The sequence below is a fragment of the Myotis brandtii genome, unplaced genomic scaffold (genome assembly GCF_000412655.1).
Source record: "Myotis brandtii unplaced genomic scaffold, ASM41265v1 scaffold654, whole genome shotgun sequence".
Lineage (NCBI taxonomy): Eukaryota > Metazoa > Chordata > Mammalia > Chiroptera > Vespertilionidae > Myotis > Myotis brandtii.
In genome coordinates this window covers 1,404,317-1,423,728 of record NW_005370538.1, presented here as the reverse complement: position 1 = coordinate 1,423,728, position 19,412 = coordinate 1,404,317, and the positions used below count along the sequence as shown (strand labels likewise).

Here is a 19,412-nt window from a genome sequence, read left to right as displayed (position 1 = left end):
CCCAAGGCAAGCCACCGCAACTGCGAGGGCCGAGCCCCTTGCACAAATTTCGTGCACCAGGCCTCTAGTAATATATAAATTTAGATATAATATGTAATATACAAATTAGATATAACTGTTTTAGAACTAAATAGAATCATAGGTACTCTTGTGTATGGCCTAATTCACTTAGCATGTTTTTGAGATTCATCCTTTTGTATCATCTATCAATAGTTGGTTCCCTTTTTATCCTGAACAGTATGCTAAACTACTCTTTTTAGTAGAATTCTCTCTTCCAATGAAGTTATACAGATAAAAGCAGATAGAAGCAGGATTGCATTGACTAAAGAGTGATGGGGCCAGGGCTGTGTACTTGCTCAACCTCCCTGTCCTGCCCAGAGGTTCCTCAAAGCACAATTTTGAATCTATGAATATAAATTAAGCCACTCATTTTATGCATAATAAACCTATCATACAAGAAGGTGAAGTAACTGGTCTAAAGTATGCAAATCATTTTTAGCCAACATAGCCCAGAAGTTGATCTTCTGTCCTATATACTGTTCAGTACAGTTATTTAAAATTTTTTTCACTTTTCATTTTAAAATAATTTTTTACTTTAAAGAAGTTGAAAAATTACTGAAATAATCCTCATATACTCTTTGTCCAGCTTTGCCAACTGTTAACACCTTAGATAATCCATAACATAGTTATCAAGATTAGTAAATTGATATTAGCTGACACATTATTGACTAGTCTCCATGTGAGATTGGAATTTTGCCAGTGGTCTCACTGATACTTTTTTTGGTTGGTTTCAGGTTCACACTTGCACTTAGCTGTCATTTCTCCTTAGTTATCTTTAACTAGGGATAGTTCCTGTCTTTTGTCAACATTTTTTAATAATACTGGCCAGTTAGTTTGTACAATGTCTCTCAATCTGAGTTTGCCTAACGTTTGCTTATTATTGGATTCAGATTAGACATTTTTGGCACAAATACCACAAAAGCGATGTTGTAACTTGCTCAGTGCATTGTGTCAGTAGGTTGTCAATGTGTCTCATTCTTGATAATGTTAACTTTGATAACTTGATCAAATTGCTGTTTGGGGGTCTCAAGACCCTTCATCTTTGCTCTGTGTAATTTTATTTGAAAAGTACATTCTGGTGGTTGCCAGAGACTGGGGAAAGAGGGGAGGGATAGGTAGATGTTATTAAAGGGTGAAAACTTGCAACTACAGATAAATAAGTTCTGGAGAACTAATGTACAATATGGTAATTATAGTTAATCATATTCTACTATATACTTCAAAGTTGCTAAGACTCAAAATCGCAAATGTTCTCACCACAAAAAAAAGAAATAATTGTGTGATATGATAGGGGTGTTAACTAACATTATTTTAGTAATGAGTTGTAATATATAAATGTATCAAATCAACACATACACCTTAAACATACACAAAAAAGAAAAGCCAAGGTCACCTATGATCACCAAGTCTTGAAAACAGGCTGTTAGTGACAGAAGGAGACTTAACCTGCCGTAGCCTTAGAAGTGGTTTCCATAAAAAACAAACACACACACACACACACACACACACACACACACACACACACACACACGTTAGTGGCTTCAGTACCCTCTATGAAGCCCTCCCTGTCTTGTGTACATTTGACCACTCCCATCATGTGTTTCCATTGTACCCCATAAAAACCATTGTTGAGACATATGTGACATCTTTCTTTGTATATCTACAAAGAAAAGTGTGTTCCTTCTACTGGACCATAAACCCTGTGATCCCCTGCCATAAAAAAGGGGGCGGGAAGCATTTGCTACTAAAACAGGTATTTGGTTTTGAGTTAAAATCCATTCCTATTATTTATTTATTCTACTACTCAGATTGTCATCGATTTGGCTCCTCTGTTCTTTCAACATATCCCCATAATTTTTAAGTTTTTATTTTGTTGTGATAAGAACACTTAACCTGAGCTGTACCCACATAATAGCTTTAGAACTGTACAATACAGTATTGTTAAACTATAGGCACAACATTGTACAGCAGATCTCTATAACTTACTCGTCTTGCATAATTAAAACTTTATACCCATTGAGTAGCAATTCCCCATTCCTCCCTATCCCCATCCCCAACCTTTTTGAAGACTTCTTTATTTTTTAGTACCATATGATTTTCTAAGCTCTTCTTGTATTTTTACTGCTCCAATACTAAAGTTGGACATTTCTTCAAGAAATACTGGTTTCTTTTATTTGCAAATGGTATTTAGAAATCAAGATCTGGGTGTTAGTTGAACTCAGTATGTGAACTGTTTATATGGATAACTTTGATGCCAGCCAACACCGCAAAGTTTATTTTAACCTATCTCTTTTCCTTACATATAACTCCTTTTTCCAGTGATGAGAAACCTAGTTCTCATTCTCAATATGTTCACTTATTTGCTCAATCCTAGAATACACTTACAATAGTTTCAGAACTGTTAACTTATAGTCCTAGGAAAAACAAACTAACTTGAGCAATCTATTTGTGTGCATTTCTTTTTGTCTTTGGCGTTGGAGTGTACCAGTATAGTCAAAATACTGTTTCCAAAGTTCGTTTTTGTTTTTCCCCCCTTTTCAACCATTTCAGTGTGGTTATGTTATTTATTTGTAATATATTTAGGTTAAATTTTTGTTTTCATTCCAATTGGGTCCTTCCTCTCTAATCTTGACTGATTTTGATTAATTTTTGGTTATGTGAAACTGACATGGCTCTCCTCAAGTTGAGATTCTCTGATGATGTTGCATAGTGAGTTAATGCTCTAAATGAAAGGAAAATTATACAAGTGACTTTTCTCAAATACCTCTTTTACTTACACATGGCTTCTTTTCTAAAATAAGATATTTGAAGTCATCTGTAAATGAATACCAATAGATAGAACCAGTGGTAACATTGTTATGTGACCTGTACTTTTGTCTATACAAATTCATATGTGTATACATCGTTTTCATACACTATATATACCGTTTTCCCCATTTTACTGAGTTATAATTCAAATAACAAAATTCACTGTAGTGTATAATACAGTGGCTTTTAATATATTCACTATGAAGTGCAACCATCACCACTATCTAATTTCAGAACATTTCCATCACCCCAGTAAGAAACCCCAAACCTATTAGCAGTCAGCCCCAAAACATACTGTTTGCACTTTGCCCTTTTTTATTTAATATATTGTGAGCATTTTTTCACCCAGTTAAATATTCACCTAAAACACAATAATTGTGCAAAATACCCGCCCATGGACACTGAAGTAGTTTCCCCAACATCTTGATTTTCTTTTAGCACCAATCAGCATACATTTTAAACTGATCCCGCATACTCATTTTTTATTTCTATAATAGAAATTTACTAAAGATATGAATTAGATTCCAGTTTATAGGTATATTATCAAGTTAATGTACCAGTTCTAAATGGTTCAAGCAGCTAGAGTGTTTGATACCCTATATTTCACAGGAGGGAAAGCTTAGAAACTGCTTTTGTGTGTCAGTTTTCTTATAATCAAGCCCAGGTCCTATTAATTTTGTATTTTCAAAAATAACTGTCACATCAGGTTTACAGATTTGCCAAGACCCTGTTAACCAGTATCACCTGGTATCCAGGCCAAATAGTGATGGTGACTAATAATGATAATTAACCCAGTATGTGTAATGTACTTTGCAGTTTGACAAAAAAACACACTTTATTTTCTTATTTAATCCTCACAAATCTCCTGTGAGGCAATTAGTATTATTTCCATTTAAAATATATGAAAATTAGGGCTCAGAGAATTTACATAACTTGTTTTTGGAGCCATCTAGGAGGTGACAGAACAAGATTTCCACAATAGCTTTACTGACTCTAATTCCAGGACTCTTGTACATCATAGTTTGGGTTTACCAAGCCTTGGACTCAGTAACTTAACAGCCCCACATGGAGATGGGTTGTTATTCTCTCTTACCTCTCCCTAGTAGGAGAGCTCATGAAGATTTGCCATAGAGATCTACCTACCAGTCTAATCCCTAATTCCAGATGCTTGGTTTGCCTACCATTGTGGCCTGCAATTCATTCAACTGCCACCAGATGGAAGGAATACTCTGTTAAGGAAAACAAAACAAGCATTAGAATGGCTAATGGTTACCAGTGATCTGTAATTAATGGTTCCCAAATTGAGGGAATAATTTATGTAGGTGGTACCCTCTGTGTTCATAGGATCTCTATGTCCATTATCTCTTAGTTACTGACTTAGCAGTATTCCTTTTTCTAAAAATTTAAATTTATCTTTATTGTTAAAAGTATTATAGATGTAGATGTTCCCCTTTGCCCCCTTCAACCTGATTCCCTCCCTGCCCCAGGCCTTCAACTCCCTTTTGTCTGTGTCCATAGGTAATGCATATATGCATATAAGTTTTTGGTTAATCTTTTCCAGTCCCCCTCTCCCCTTCTTTCTGAGATTCATCAGTCTATTCCATGCTTCCATGTCTCCCGATCTATTTTATTTGTCACTTTATTTTGTTCATCCCAAAATGATTTCTAATACTTCTGGCCCTCTTTGGCTGAGCTAAAAAGCCCTTCTCCTGCATCTTCAATTTGCTATTGCCTCACCCCTGGAGTACTTCAGTGACAGATGTTCTTATTTCTGTTTCTCCATGCAGTCTACCTTGCATAATTCAGCCAGATTAATGTTTGGAAAATGCCACTTTTCAACTGTACTCCAGAAACTTTACTCTCCATTGTCTAAGGATTAGTCTGGCTTTTAAGGCACCCCACAGTCTCACCCTGTCTTGTTATCTGTTTAAGATACAGAAGGCCTTATCTTGGTTCCTGCTATTAACATATCCTATTCATCTTTAGCACCTAGTTCAGATGCTGATTCTTTATTTATTCAATCAACAAATGTTTGAATGTGTTACCCTATGCCAAGCACTGTTTTAGACCCTGAGAATTCATAATGGAATAAAACAGACTAAGTCCCTGTTCTCATGGAAATCACATCCTAGTAGGAAAGTCACACCTCCTCTTCCCACAAACTATCCCATAATCCCCATCAATCACTGCCTCCTCCGACCTCACAATTTAGAGGGTATAGAGGGGATAAATGGTGAGGAAAGGAGACTTGACTTGGAGTGGTGACCACACAATACAGTGTACATTTGATGTATTATAGAATTGTGCACCTAAAACCTATATAATTGTATTAACCAATAGCACACCATTCATTTCAATAAAAAAGAAAAAGTATGACTCTAGAAATGCTACGTACATTTTGCATTCTACTAGAATTGATACATACAATTGAGTGTTGCCCTTCCAGGTGATGAGCCCTTTGGAGCTATGGCATGTACTCTGATGCTGTATGAGTTATTCAAAACATGTATAGCACTTTTCTTTACGAACATCCTCCAGAGCCTGTAGTATACTCACCTGAATATCCTCAGCTGTGGCAGATGCTCATCCTTTGAGGATGCATTGGATTTTTAAAAACAGCCTCAGGTCTCCCAGTATAGAAAATTATCTAAGTGAGAATGTGTGACAGAAGGAAGTAGACTGGTTTTTTGACATGTCTCAAAAATGGGCTCTTGAAGGTGCTGCCCAAAGGGAAATCCAGAGAAAACACAAGAAGATGACAAGCAGCACTCAGATAATGTCACAGTCTGCCTTATTTAAATTCTCTGCTTGAATTTTTTTAAACCTGTATTTCATATTCTCCCAATTAAATTATAAGTCCCTTAGGAATAAGAAGTTTCGTTTGGGTTTTTTTGTGTATGTCATCCACAGTGCCATCTTTGCATATAGTAAATGATCAATATTAATATGTCAGTTGTTTGATGAAGCAGTGGTAAAGGCAGTAAAACATTAGCTGATACTGTTAGTGTCAACATACACTGTAATAATTTCCTGACTCTTATTGGCATTAATTGATTTAAAATACAGAGTGGGCAAAAGTAGGTTTATAGTTGTGAGTACATGAAACAGTTAATAAAGCTATTGTAATAATCATAACCTTCATGTCTTTTCCCATACGAACAACTGTAAACCTTTTGTCCTGCCCTTCATATACTTACAGCTTTATGTCATTCTACTTTATGATTTTGCAAATCTAATTGGCATTTAAGATGCAGTACTATTAGGTACTTGTATTGTGTGATTTAATTTCTTCACACAGAAGACTAGCAACAGGTTTTTATAAAGTGAGATCTCTCTTCTGCCTTGATAGGGCAAAAGTTCTTATTAATATGAATTAGTCATTTATTTTGGGGTTATTCACTTACAACTCTAGAATACAGACTTATTGCCTTCTGATGTTAGAAGGGCTTAGGACTGACTGTATGTAATAGTTTCCTGTTTTAGTTTAAAAATTTGATTAATTGAAAACATTAACGCTTTTCTCCACTTCCCCCCCCAGAACCTTTGTTTCATTTTGCCACAATTTTTGTACCAGTTCTTCTGCGGATTCTCACAACAGGTTTGTTTCCCTAGTTATTTGTTGTCATGTACTTTACATTTGCTATTAATAATTTGCCTTTTTATGTATTGGATTATAGGTATTGGAGAGGTATGTCCGAAGTAAAAGGAGGGTTGTTGTTTTTTACTCAACTGTTAATCTTGGCTTGCATTTTGACAATAGCAAATGTTTGCGTTTTTGCTTTAACAGTGTTCTTGTTACTTTGTTTTGAAAATTCTTTAATATATCTGATTAGAATTGAGATAACCTTTAAAAGAATATTCTGGGGGTTTTTTCTTTGTATCAGTGTATACAATGTTTTCCAATAATCCTAAAATGTTATAGTGTAATATTTCATCAAATAATATCTCACACCTTTGCAGTTTCTCAGATTGGTTTTCTAGAGAAACGTTGACCTTTACTAGTAAGCTGGCCACGAAGCTGTGATTCCTGGATAAAACCTTGGATTACTTGAGTAACTCTACATTTTTTACCCTCTATTGTCTTCTGAACATTTATTGCATAAAGAATATGACATATGTTAACTTGATATTTAAGTGGCAGGATAAGCAGACACATTTGTCAGTTTGTTTTAACAACTGAAATGGATTTTGCATTGTTTCTAGTGGAAGTGCAGCTAAATATAGGAACTATAATGCTCAGTGACTCAGAAATTTTCATAGGTAATCTGTGAGCAGTTCAGTGATTTTGCCAAACTGAACTACTGGTAACGTCACCACAGGTATTACAGATTGAGTTTCTAAATTTCAAGGTATGTTTAATTCCTCGTGGTAGGAAGTGATTTTTTTTTCTAATTTCTTGGCAGAATTTTTAAGCGAATGTATTCTGTCAAAGGGAAATGACTGCTCTCTTTGTCTTGAACTTACCTCTTTACCATTTGGTATGCTGTCTCTTACTTACATCGGTACTGCCATGTCATCAGCCACATAGGGCCAGTTAAGCAGATTGCTTTATGAATTAATCATCTAGCTGTAGGAAGTGCTATCAACTTTCTTGTATTCAAAACTTACAGTTTTAGCTACAGAGAGTTTTATGGATTCTGATGAGTCTGCTTTTCTTGAACATTGAAATTACTATTGATCCAAATGTTTCTAATTCCTCACTTAGATGAATGCAAGTATTAAAAAACATTTCAAATTTTGTTGCAAAATACTAAAGGGAAATTGGCTTAATCTGGTTAAAACATTGTTTTTTATTTTGGAAGGAGCCTGTTGCTTTGTTATCTTTTTAAAACATGTTTATGAAAGCACAAATTTTATGAAGAAAGGAAGGACTTACTCCTAATAAGGTCAGCTGAGATTCAGACTCTGGGCTGTCTGGGGTCTGTTTAGGTTACCTTAACTGCTTAGATTTTCATAGGAGTTGATGTTTGGCTTCGTTAGTTGCTCAACTAGTATGCTCATTCACTTAACAAATATATCTTGGGTGTCTAGTATGTGCCCGGCTAAGTGCTGGGGATATAACAATGATCAAAAATCTTACCCCCGTAATGCTGGGGGAAAGACAGACTACATTTAGATAAACATATTGTCAGTTGCTGATAAATGCTCTGAAGGGGGTGAAAAAGGATAACAAATGGATAGAGTGACTGGGGAAGAGGGCCACTATTTTAGAGAAGATGATTTTGAAAGTTCTCTCTGATGATGTGACCTTTAGGTGGAAATGTGAAGGATATAAGGGAAGGAGCTATATGGATGTCTTAAAGTAAACAGAAGGTTTCTGAGGTGGTGACCTGGTGTATAACATCTTTCGTTTTGAATTTGGCCTAGTGCTCTGCGCTGAATGTAGCAACCTTTTTTTGCAAATATTCTTGGAACCTTTTTCAACTTAGGTCCACATCAGGTGTTCTCTGCAAGCCTGAAATTTGGAGGGTTGTGCTATGGAGAAGTAGAAGTGGGACCAGGATTCTGATTCTTTAGCAAAAAGCAGGTCTTTCTTTAGCAAAGCTAGAGTAGTACTGGTCATGAAAATAAAACGTTTAACAGTAAGTAACTAGGGGACAAGAGGAAACCCAGAACTTCTAAATCCAATTCCAAGATTCAAGGTTTACACTGAAGAAAATTTTCAAAGCTCAAGTCCCTTCCTAAGATAATGCTTTTTATATCTTCTTTCTAAAACCTGGTTCTCACTAGAGATTTATATATTAAAGGGGATAAGACTTTTTTCTGCAAAATACATCAAACATGAGAATAAAGCATAAAAGTGTTAATAGATGTATGTACTACTTTTCTTATAAATGAATGAATGAATGAATGAATGAATGAATAAATAAAACATTTACAACAGGTTTAACAAATAATATTATCAAGTAAAGCTGTTGTTTTAAGGACATTCTATCTTCTCTAATTATGCATCTAAGAATTACAATTCTCTTTCATGTAACCTCAAACTACCATAATGGAACAAAAGTAGATTTTTTTAAATATATATATTTATTGATTTCATAGAGGAAGGGAGAGGGAGAGAGAAAGAGAAACATCCATGATGAGAGAGAATCATGGATTGGCTGCCTCTTGCACGCCCCACACTGGGGATCCAGCCCACAACCTGAGCATGTGCCCTGACCGGGAATCGAACCATGACCTCCTGGTTCATAGGTCGAGGCTCAACCAAGGAGCCACGCCAGCCAGGGCTCAAAAGTAGATTTTATTTTCATTTATCTCTATTGTTGAAAGTATTACAGGTGTTCCATTCCCCCCCTCATTGACCCCTTCCACGTCAGGCCTACCGCACCATTGTCTGTGTCCTTGGGTTATGCATATGCATATAAATTCTTTGGTTAATCTCTTTCCACCCCACCTTCTCCCCTGATGCTTCTTTTGTTTGAATGAAATTCGAGACTAAATTATACACCAATCAATCGGAAGATTTTTTTTCAATTTTCTCATTAGCAAAAATGGGTAATTGTATATCAACAGACTAGTACTCTCCCTTGAGAATTCAGTAAAATATTTTTACTGAGTTTAAATCTTTGTATATGAGAAGTATCTCCATGTTCATTGAGAATTTTGCATGCACATTATCTTGCTTTGTTTCTACAATAGGTAAGAGTTGTCCCTTCCTCTAGGCTCCCCCAACTCTTTGTACTTTCACCACCCTGCCTCCCCCTCTGCAATTTGAGTGCCTCAGCTGACAGGGTACTAATCTTCTTTGTCCCCAGTGCTTGTCACTTAGTAAGCACTCAGTAAATGTTTTTGAAGTCAACTAATGAATGAACCAATGTTCTATTCAAGTTTTTCTCAACGTTTTTGAGGCAACTCCCATTATGATAGTAAGTGAATCTTTATAACTATTGTTTGAAAATGCATAATTGTATTAATTTATGTCACATTTAAATACATTTTAATTAAAATAACATTTATATGTGTGAAAGTACAGATAAATATGGGATATTATTCATTCAGGCCACAGGTAATGGTTGTATGAAAACATCTAGCACTGTGTAGAAAAATACTGAACTCAATAAGTATATTCATTAAAATGAGGATCAGATAATACCTTAATTTTTTTCCATAAAGGAAAATTTACAATATCAGATCATTCTTTTCCAAATGTGCTGTGGCTTCCATTATCTACTCAATCATTCATCCAATATTTATTGAATGCTTTTTATATGCCAAGTGCTGTCGTAAGAGCTGAAGGTTGTCAAAGCCCTCTAGCCAAACACCACCAGGAACACATTTGTAGTTGATCAAATTTTGTTTATTACCGGATGCAATGACAAAGAATATACACCATGAAGAACAGTGGGGCCTCTCAGGAAGAGAGTATTAGAAAGGTCTTATAAGATTTGGATTGAGTTAGGTAATTTGGGAAGGATTTAAGAAGATTGGGTGCTGTTAATTTTATGACTGGGCGTTTTAGTAAATCTTACCCAGAAGGAATGAAGACTAGAAGGAGGCTAACCCTCTTATCGGTCAAGAAGCAACAGTTACTCATCTTAGCCAGAATAGGGGTGTTGGTCATTATTTATGATTTGAAAAATATTCATGCTCTGTCTGTGTTCAGATGTGATTGTGGAGTGGTCTTGTTTTTGTTTTGATCCATCATAGTCACAGAATGGCCTTGTTTGATGTTGCATTTCTGTGAAATTGTGCATGTTTGGCAGGAGAACACCTATGCCTAGCTATAAGTGACAGGTCAACTCTATGATGTCAGGGGCCGCTTTACTCTTTTTCAAGCTACAGCGATCTAATGTGAATTGAAACAAACAAACAAAAAGTTGGGATAGCAATAACTTATACGGGTCAAAATAGGCTTTAAAACAAAGACTGTAACAAGAAACAAAGAAGGACCCAGCAACTCCACTTCTTTATCTAAAGAAACCTAAAACACTAAATCAAAAAGACATATACAATAAATAAATAAAAAGAAAAAAGACATATACATCCACATGTTCATTGTAGCATTATTTGCAATAGCCAAAATATAGAAGCAACAACAAACACACACACACACACACACACACACACACAATGGAATATGATTCATCCATAAAAAAGCATGAAGTCTTGCCATCTACAACAACATTGGTAGACCTAGAGGGTATTATGCTCAGTGAAATAAGTCAGAGAAAGACAACTGCCAGATGATCACTATATGTGGCATCTAAAAACCAAAATAAACAAGCAGAATAGAAACAAATTCATAGATACAGAGAACATTATGACAGTTGCCATATTTTGGGGGTGTTAGGACAGGATGGCTGAAGGGATTAAGAAGCACAAATTGGTGGTTAAAGAATAGTCATGGGAGGTAAAGTACAGTTTAGGGAATACAGTCAATAATATTGGAATTATGCATGGTGCCAGGTGGGTACTTGATTTATCAAGGGGGATCACTTTGTAAGTTATATAAATATCTAATCACAGGATTATACACCTGCAACTAATATAATATTGTCAACTGTAATTTAAAAACAAAAACATATTTAAAACATTTTTTAACTCCTTTTTCAAACTGTCTTGTTTTAGCTTGTGATTTTTTCCAACACAACTTCTTGAAGATGATTGTTCAGTACATTTTTTTCTCTTTCATTGTTTGTCATTTCAGCCACTGTATGATGCTGCTTACCTTACAATGTACAATATCTGCTTCACATCCTTGCCCATCCTAGCCTACAGTCTACTGGAACAGCACGTCAACATTGACACTCTGACTTCAGATCCACGATTGTATATGTAAGTTAAACATTACAGTTCAGATTTCCTCAGACTTACAAAGTTGTGGGTTTCACTTTGTATGAAGAAGGGAAAGACACAGATTGCCCACCTGGTTTGATCACATGATTCTCTGGCATTCAACAGGAAAATCATATATTTCCTAGGTGTAGGTACTGTACTTGAATGTGTTTGAGCCATTTAGTTAAAAATCATTAATTCCTAAAACTTGCATCTACATTGTCATAGAGTTCTGGAGTCTTAGAGGAAGACACGATATTTTAACTACCAAAAAAAAAAAGCCTCACACAAAGATCTTTATTAGTTTAGAACATTGATTTCTACCTATAATAGATTGAACTGATGATATTGTTAGGACTTATCTTGTAAACTGCCCCTGAAGCATAGCTTCTCTCTCCCTTTGTTAGGCCCATTCAAAAACTGTTTGTTGAAGGAATTAATTCATCAAGCCATTATATCCATTTTGTGTCAGTTGGAAATGCATGTGTTTCTGTATGGATGGGGACTTAGCACTAGCCCCAGTTGCTTAACCTATGACTTAATTGGATTTTTATAAGTTAAGCCTTAAAGCTAAGGATAAAGATGTTAATTTACAGCAGATTATAAACATTGCTAAATAGTGGATGTCAAGTGCAGTACATAGACTTGTGTGGCTTATTTGTATGAAGTGAAGGTGTACAAATTAAGGGATTTCTTTAACCAGTATGACGCATAAAACTCACCTTAATTATTAGACCTAACCAGATTTATAAAATATATCATCATCATTTTAAAGGTATTTATTATGGGAATTTTCAAACATGCACAGAAGTAGCAAAAAAATACTATTGATACGGTGAACTTCCCTGTCCTTACCACTCAGCTTCACCAATTATCAATACAGAGCCAGTTCTCTTTCATTAATAACCATCTCTGCTCCACCAGAGACTTATTTTGGAGCAAATATTAAGCATTGTCTAAAATAGTTATTTCAGTATGTTTGTCTTAATGATAAGGACTTAAAAATAACAGTACCCTATCATACCTTAAAATTTTACAAGTTCATAATATCACATATTCGGCCAATGTTCAGATTTTTCCAACTGACTCATTTCTTTGAATTGCAGGCTTGTTTTAATGAGGATATAAAGTCCATATGTTGCCGTTGGTTAATATGCTTCTTGAGTTTCTCTTTTTTTTTTCTTGAGTCTCTTTTAATCTGTAGGTTAACCTGGCAATTTATTTGCTGATGATATGGGATCATTTATCTTATAGATTTCCCCTGATCTAGAGTTTGCTGATTGCATTGATGGCATCATTTAACGTTTTTCTTTTCCTGTATTTGTTGCAAAGGGATAGTTAGATCTAGAGGGAATCATAGAAACCTTGGTTGAAATCTTACAGAGTATCATCTCCCATGCTCTCATTTAAAAAAAAAAAAATGAAGAACCAGGACCCAGAAATGACTTGCCTAAGAACACAGGGTATAACTAGAAGCCAAACTAAGATTAGAATGCAGTCCTCCTGATAATCAGCCCTGTGCTCTTCCCAGCAGGATGATCATTCTCAAACACTGAGCCAACAGTGTATTCTGTCTTATGACAAACAACAAAAGTGAAGCCCAATAGTGCTATTGCTCTGATTGGAGTGGAGTTTGGGGAGCAGTGCGCAGAATCCCTCCCATGCAGCCCCAGCAAGTGCTCAAGCTAATTGTCTGAGTTCCAGTTCTGGCTTTGCCACTCACTAATTGTGTGACCTGCACAGGTTACTTAACTGAAATGAGCCTCAATTTCATCTTCAGTAAAATCTGGGCAACAAGAACACCTAATCTGCAGTGATTTTATGAGGGTTAGATGAGTGACAACACATAAAAGAACTTAAAACAGTGACTGGAACATAGTAAGTGTTCATAGATTGTAGCTATTGATATTATTCTAACACTCTCTTCCACTTGACTTCTGGGCTGTGCTGAGCACTTTCATACATTAAGAATGTTGAAAACTTAAAGAAAACTGTTGAGCACAAATTATTGTAAGGGTTTTCTGAAGTTTTACTTACTGAACAGCAGGTGTAGGTAATGAACCATTTTGCATAGAGCATGGTTCTCAACCTTGGCTGCACATTAGAATCACCTGGGAATCTATTTAAAATCCTGATTTCTGGGCTTCATCCTCCGGAAATAACAAAGAAACAATTTCTGGAGGATGAGACCCAGAAATCAGGATTTTAAAAAGATTCCCAGGTGATTCTAATGTGCAGCTAAGATTGAGAACCACTGGCATAGAGGGTATACTTGCCACATCTGATGCAGAAATGAAAGCCATGACATACCTGTTGACCAGCCCAAAATTCAGTTTTCTTTGTGTGCTCTGATGAGACACTGCTCTTGGCCTGTCACTGTAGATTACTCTACAGGGGAGGCACCTCCCTAAAGATCCTTGCAAGAATTGCCCACCAACTGCCAGCCAATGAGGCTTTTGAGAGTCACTGTCATGGGCTGAGTGACGCAGAAGGTAGTCCCTGTGTTTCCATACCTTCTCTGGAGTTACGTTATACACTGTGGGAAGATAGGCAGGGACATCATAGTATGTTAGTAATATTCTGACTTGTACTAAGAAGATTGTACTATTTTTGACAGATTTTAAACTTTTGCTCTGTTCACATCCCATTTATCAAATCATGACTGTACAGCTTCAAACATGTTATTTGACTCAACTAAAAAAAGTATAAAGGGCATCCCAAGACCAAAAATGGTTAAGCTCCCAGGAAGAAATCTTGATTAAAAGAAACATTTTAACAATTGTAGTTGGGAAGCAGAAGTATCTTGTTTGAGAGCATATGATTTAGGTCAAGTAAATCTGGAATTGTATACTAGCTCTGTCTCTTACTAAATGAGTGAACTCTGATGTGCTGCTACACTGGTGGTTCCCAAACTTTACTGCATGGTAAAATCACCTGAGGAGCTTTAAAAATATCCTGATGCCCAGCTTAGTCTTATACCAATTAAATCAGACTGAGGTTGGGAGCCAGGCATCAGTGTTTTCAAAGATCCCCAGGTGATTCCAATGTGCATCAAAGTTTGGTATATCTTTTGAGGCTCCTTATCATTTACAGATAGGAGTGATAAAAATACCTATCTCAGGTGGTTTTTATGTGGATAAAAATGGAATATATATATATCTTGTAACCTACTTTTCTGACATATAATAAGTGCTCAATAAATGGGAGCTAATTATTATTGATTATATTATTGCTGTCAGGTGACCAGAATTTTAACGTAGAAATGCTTGGACAGTTTACTTCATTACCTCAATCAGGAGGTGATTGCATAAAAATAAACCTGTGGTTCAGTCTGACCTTTTACTGAAAGCCTTTCAGTCCCTCAGAGCTAGCTCCTTTCATTATAACAGGGTCAAACCCCATGTGCACTTTTGGCAATTTACCATAACTTTAAATAAACAGACTACAGAGATTCATTAACCTGCATTTCCCCCCCATTTCTCAATAGGAAAATTTCTGGCAATGCCATGCTGCAGTGGGGCCCCTTCTTATATTGGACATTTCTGGCTGCATTTGAAGGGATAGTATTCTTCTTTGGGACTTATTTTCTTTTTCAGAATTCATCCCTAGAAGAAAATGCAAAGGTAAAAAAATGACATTGTTCTTTTGGTATTATAAGTATGGCTTATCTTTTTCCCATGAGCACTGGATCAAGCATACACATATTCTAGCTGTAATCATTTTGCAATTTTTTTAAAGGTAGACTAATTCTCACAACTTCTTTAGAACAGTAGAAGTGTTGAAGTATAAAATCACTTCCTATGTGCATGGCTAACTAGAGAGCTTATGTGCAAAACGTTTGGAAGCTTAACTTAACTTGGCTGTAATTTTTATTGGATGAACAAAGTTCTTGGGACCTCAGACTTTGGGCCACTGTACTTTGATTTGAGCAAGGCTTTTTCTGTTTTAAAAGGAAAGTCTAGACCCACTCAGTTCTTATTCATAGTGGCCTTCCATGCTTAGAGTTCAAGGGGGTAACTGACATTTGGAATTCCCTTCTCTTCCTCCTTCCCTTCCACATGGTAGCATAGTATTTTCCTGAAAGGCTACACTGATCCTGCCATTGCCTTCCCAGCAAGCACCAAATAGTTTAGCCCTGGCATTGGAATGATTTTGCCCTGTCTGCTGTGGAAGAGAATGGAATGATGTCTTCCTACAGCCACACAGTGGAAAATCAAACCAACTTGTATGCTGCTTTCACTGTGTTTGCTATTTCTGGGCTTCCTCTTTTATGGTAATTCATTATTTATCATCATAATGTGAAGCAAAGCTAAGGTTCAAAAAGAATTTACTGAGTACAATGACTGTGTCTAGATAGAACCTAGAATCAGTATCTGTTAGGGAAGTGATAGGCTCAGTGGGTTTGAATGATACTTTAAATTAGGTATTATAGTCAAAACCTCTCTAATTTGGATTGACAAGTCAGTTTAGTATGAATCCATTAAACTTATTAATCACCATTAACTTTTGAGGAAATACAAATCTAGTACTTTAGAATAGGTTCATGTAGCACTTACCAAAAAGTGTGCCCTACTTAATCTCTCTGCGTGTCCTTGGGCAAGTCACTTCAGCTTTCCAAGTCAACTTTGCCCATCAGTAAGAAGAAGGAATTCAATTTTATGATTTCTCAAGTCTTTAGCTTTATGAATGATTTTGTGACTTTCACTTTTTATTTGGCACATAAATTATATAGAGCTGACTCTTGCTTTTTAAAAAATGTGCTGCAGAGTAGGTGGATATTCTGCAGTCCCATTGACATGGTTCTTTTGCTCAGCAAATTCTTCAGGTGGTACATGGGGAGCCTCAACACAGCCTACGTCCAATCCATCACCCATGTTCAGTCCATGATGTCCAGATTAATTAGATTTTACTGTATATGTCACCTTCCTAAATGTTTGCTAAAGTTACAGTAAGTGTAAGAACTGTTATCAGCAGTTAAACATAATGCCCATGTATGATTTGATCAAATTCTTTTTTTTTGCTTCTATTAACCTTAATTTTTTGTTTTTATTTTTGGAAACCTTTTACATTTCATTTTCTGTTTTAATGTTATGCATTCAGATCTTGACAGCATTTGGTAAGCATATGTGCCATTCATTGCCATCATTTGGATTTATACATGGTATCCGCTTTTCTTTGATGTGCACATGCTAACAGCTCTAATGTTTACAGCCAAAAATTAGACTGTTTTTAAAGTGTGAGTCCATTTGTCTGCATATTAGTCCTTAGTTCAGAGCTTTTGTTTTATATTATAGAAAAAGCCCATATCAATCTCTTTAGAAATATGAGTCATGCAGTGACTTGTTTTGATGAACATTGTTAGTGGAATAGTGTTTTTTTCTGCCTTTATCATAGCAGTGTTTTCCCTGTTTCATGCTGCTTGGAATAATGGAAATAAGTGCTACCAACCACAAATGTGGTTTCCCTGACCAAGAAAATTTACAGTCACAATTAAATCTAGCAATTTGGCCTGATCCTTTAACTTGATATTCCCCAAACAATTTATACAATACTTTTTTGCAGTTATACACAAGATTATATTTGACTTTTCTTTTTTATGCAGGTTTGTGTATTCTTGGTACATGTAATTATTAATTTTTTTTCAGGTGTATGGAAACTGGACTTTTGGAACCGTTGTTTTTACAATCTTAGTATTCACTGTAACTCTGAAGGTTAGATTTTTTATTTATTCAAGTATGTTTAACACCATTTTTATAATACTTTCTAGTCTTGTACTAATACTTCTTTTTTGTCTTTTAATCTTTAATTTTATTATGGTTGTCATCCAAGATGAATGCTTACTAAAATATGTATGATATTAGTGATTTAGGCATTTGTATACTATTTGTGATTCATTTTTTACTGTATGTTGTCTATCCTCTTTATTTCATTGTTTGTTTGTTTTTAATTCATACACCATACTTATGTCGGAAATCTGTTCCTTCTTTCCAGCTATTTTCAAGATGTTATAAGTGGTATATAATCAGACTGTGTGTGTGTTTTTCCATGTTAAGTACTTGAATATTTTTTAAAGTTTTATATTTGTTTAAGAATGCCAGGCCTTAAATGAATCTGAGTACTTAAGACAGTTCAGCAAGATCACTATGCAAAATAACTTGGTAGTGTGAAATTTTATATAATGTATTTACCACTGAAATTTATATTAGTGATCAAATGCATAAAAATATATAGCAGATAATATACAAGAAGGGTTGTTTAGGCAAAATCATTGGCAGCCATGTAATAATGGCTCTGAAGCCTTGATAAATGCTACCCTTAAGGCTCATGAATTGGGACTGTCTTATAGTTGAAAAAATAATCCAATTCTTTTAATGGTTCCAGTAATAAACACCTCACATGTGGTCCAAGAATGAGTGCCTATAAATGAATTCCAGTATGCCCAGTAGTCAGAACTAGAATTAAGAAATGTAATAGCCAAAACCGGTTTGGCTCAGTGGATAGAGCGTCGGCCTGCGGACTGAAGGGTCCCAGGTTCGATTCCAGTCAAGGGCATGTACCTGGGTTGCGGGCACATCCCCAATAGGAGATGTGCAGGAGGCGGCTGATCGATGTTTCTCTCTCATCGATGTTTCTAACTCTCTATCTCTCTCCCTTCCTCTCTGTAAAAAATCAATAAAATATATTTAAAAAAAAAAAGAAATGTAATAGACTTCTAATCATTTCCCCTCTAAAATTTAATTCCTGGTTAATTTTTTATACCAAAAAGAACTAACATATGTTTGCATCTACTATTTCAGTGATATTTTGGGACTACCAAAAATGTTACAATTCATCTCAGTTTAGCTACTTAATAGCAGGGTATAACCTTGGACAAGTGATTTGGTTTCTCAGTATCTCTATTTCCTCTTTTATAAAATGGAGATAAAAGTAGCACCTACCTCTCTTAGGATATTTTGTGAGAAGTCAACTAATGATACATAAAGCACTTGCAATGGACGCTGGCACCTAGAATGTGCTCAGTACAATAAATGTTAGTTGTTTTTTATTACTATGATTTACAGGGTCATGATTTGAAATAGAAGCCTCCCCACCCTTTTTCCCACCTGGCCTTGTGTGTGGTCCCAGGGCTTTCAGGTGCCCTTCATAGTTAAAGTTGGCCTTACTGCAACATCTTTCACTAATCCTTCAAAAGACATCCACTCCCTTTTCTTTGGATGGATATTATTGTAACATTATCTCTGACAGCCCAGAGGATGAGCATTCAGGACTGGGCTACATTAACAATGTTATCAACATCCTGTTTATGAGTGTGAAACTAACAGAGAGCTAAGGACCATGGTGTCACAACAAGTATCAAAACTGAGATACCACCTCCTTTTTAATAATTCAGTGCCCTGGCCCAGTGGTCGGCAAACTTCGGCTTGCGAGCCACATGTGGCTCTTTGGCCCCTTGAGTGTGGCTCTTCCACAAAATACCACGTGCGGGTGCGCACATAACAGTGCAATTGAAACTTCATGGCCCATGGGCAGAAGTTGGTTTTCGGCCTGGGCGAGTCTATTTTGAAGAAGTGGCTTTAGAAGGAGTGGGGGGTGTTGGTCGGTCCGGGCAACGGGAGACGCAGGGGGGCCGCGGGATACGAAGCGCAGGGGAGGTACATTGTTTTGAGCTACGTTCGCTGAGGTCGGCCCCTTCCAACTCTCCCATCCACACTCATCTATCTGAAAAAAGTATACAAGACGAGTGTGGATGGGAGAGTTGGAAGGGG

The 19,412-nt window shown here is 36.1% G+C and overlaps 1 protein-coding gene across 1 annotated transcript in view; it reads left to right on the top strand.

The window, feature by feature from the left end:
- Positions 1-19,412, top strand: part of ATP11C (ATPase, class VI, type 11C) — a 130,762-nt gene that overhangs the window by 97,691 nt on the left and 13,659 nt on the right. Inside the window, exons 24-27 of the mRNA XM_014528816.1 lie at positions 6,407-6,466; positions 11,519-11,646; positions 15,134-15,269; positions 17,292-17,357. Of these exons, the coding sequence (XP_014384302.1) occupies positions 6,407-6,466; positions 11,519-11,646; positions 15,134-15,269; positions 17,292-17,357 (390 nt within the window). The remainder of the gene's footprint in view (positions 1-6,406; positions 6,467-11,518; positions 11,647-15,133; positions 15,270-17,291; positions 17,358-19,412) is intronic.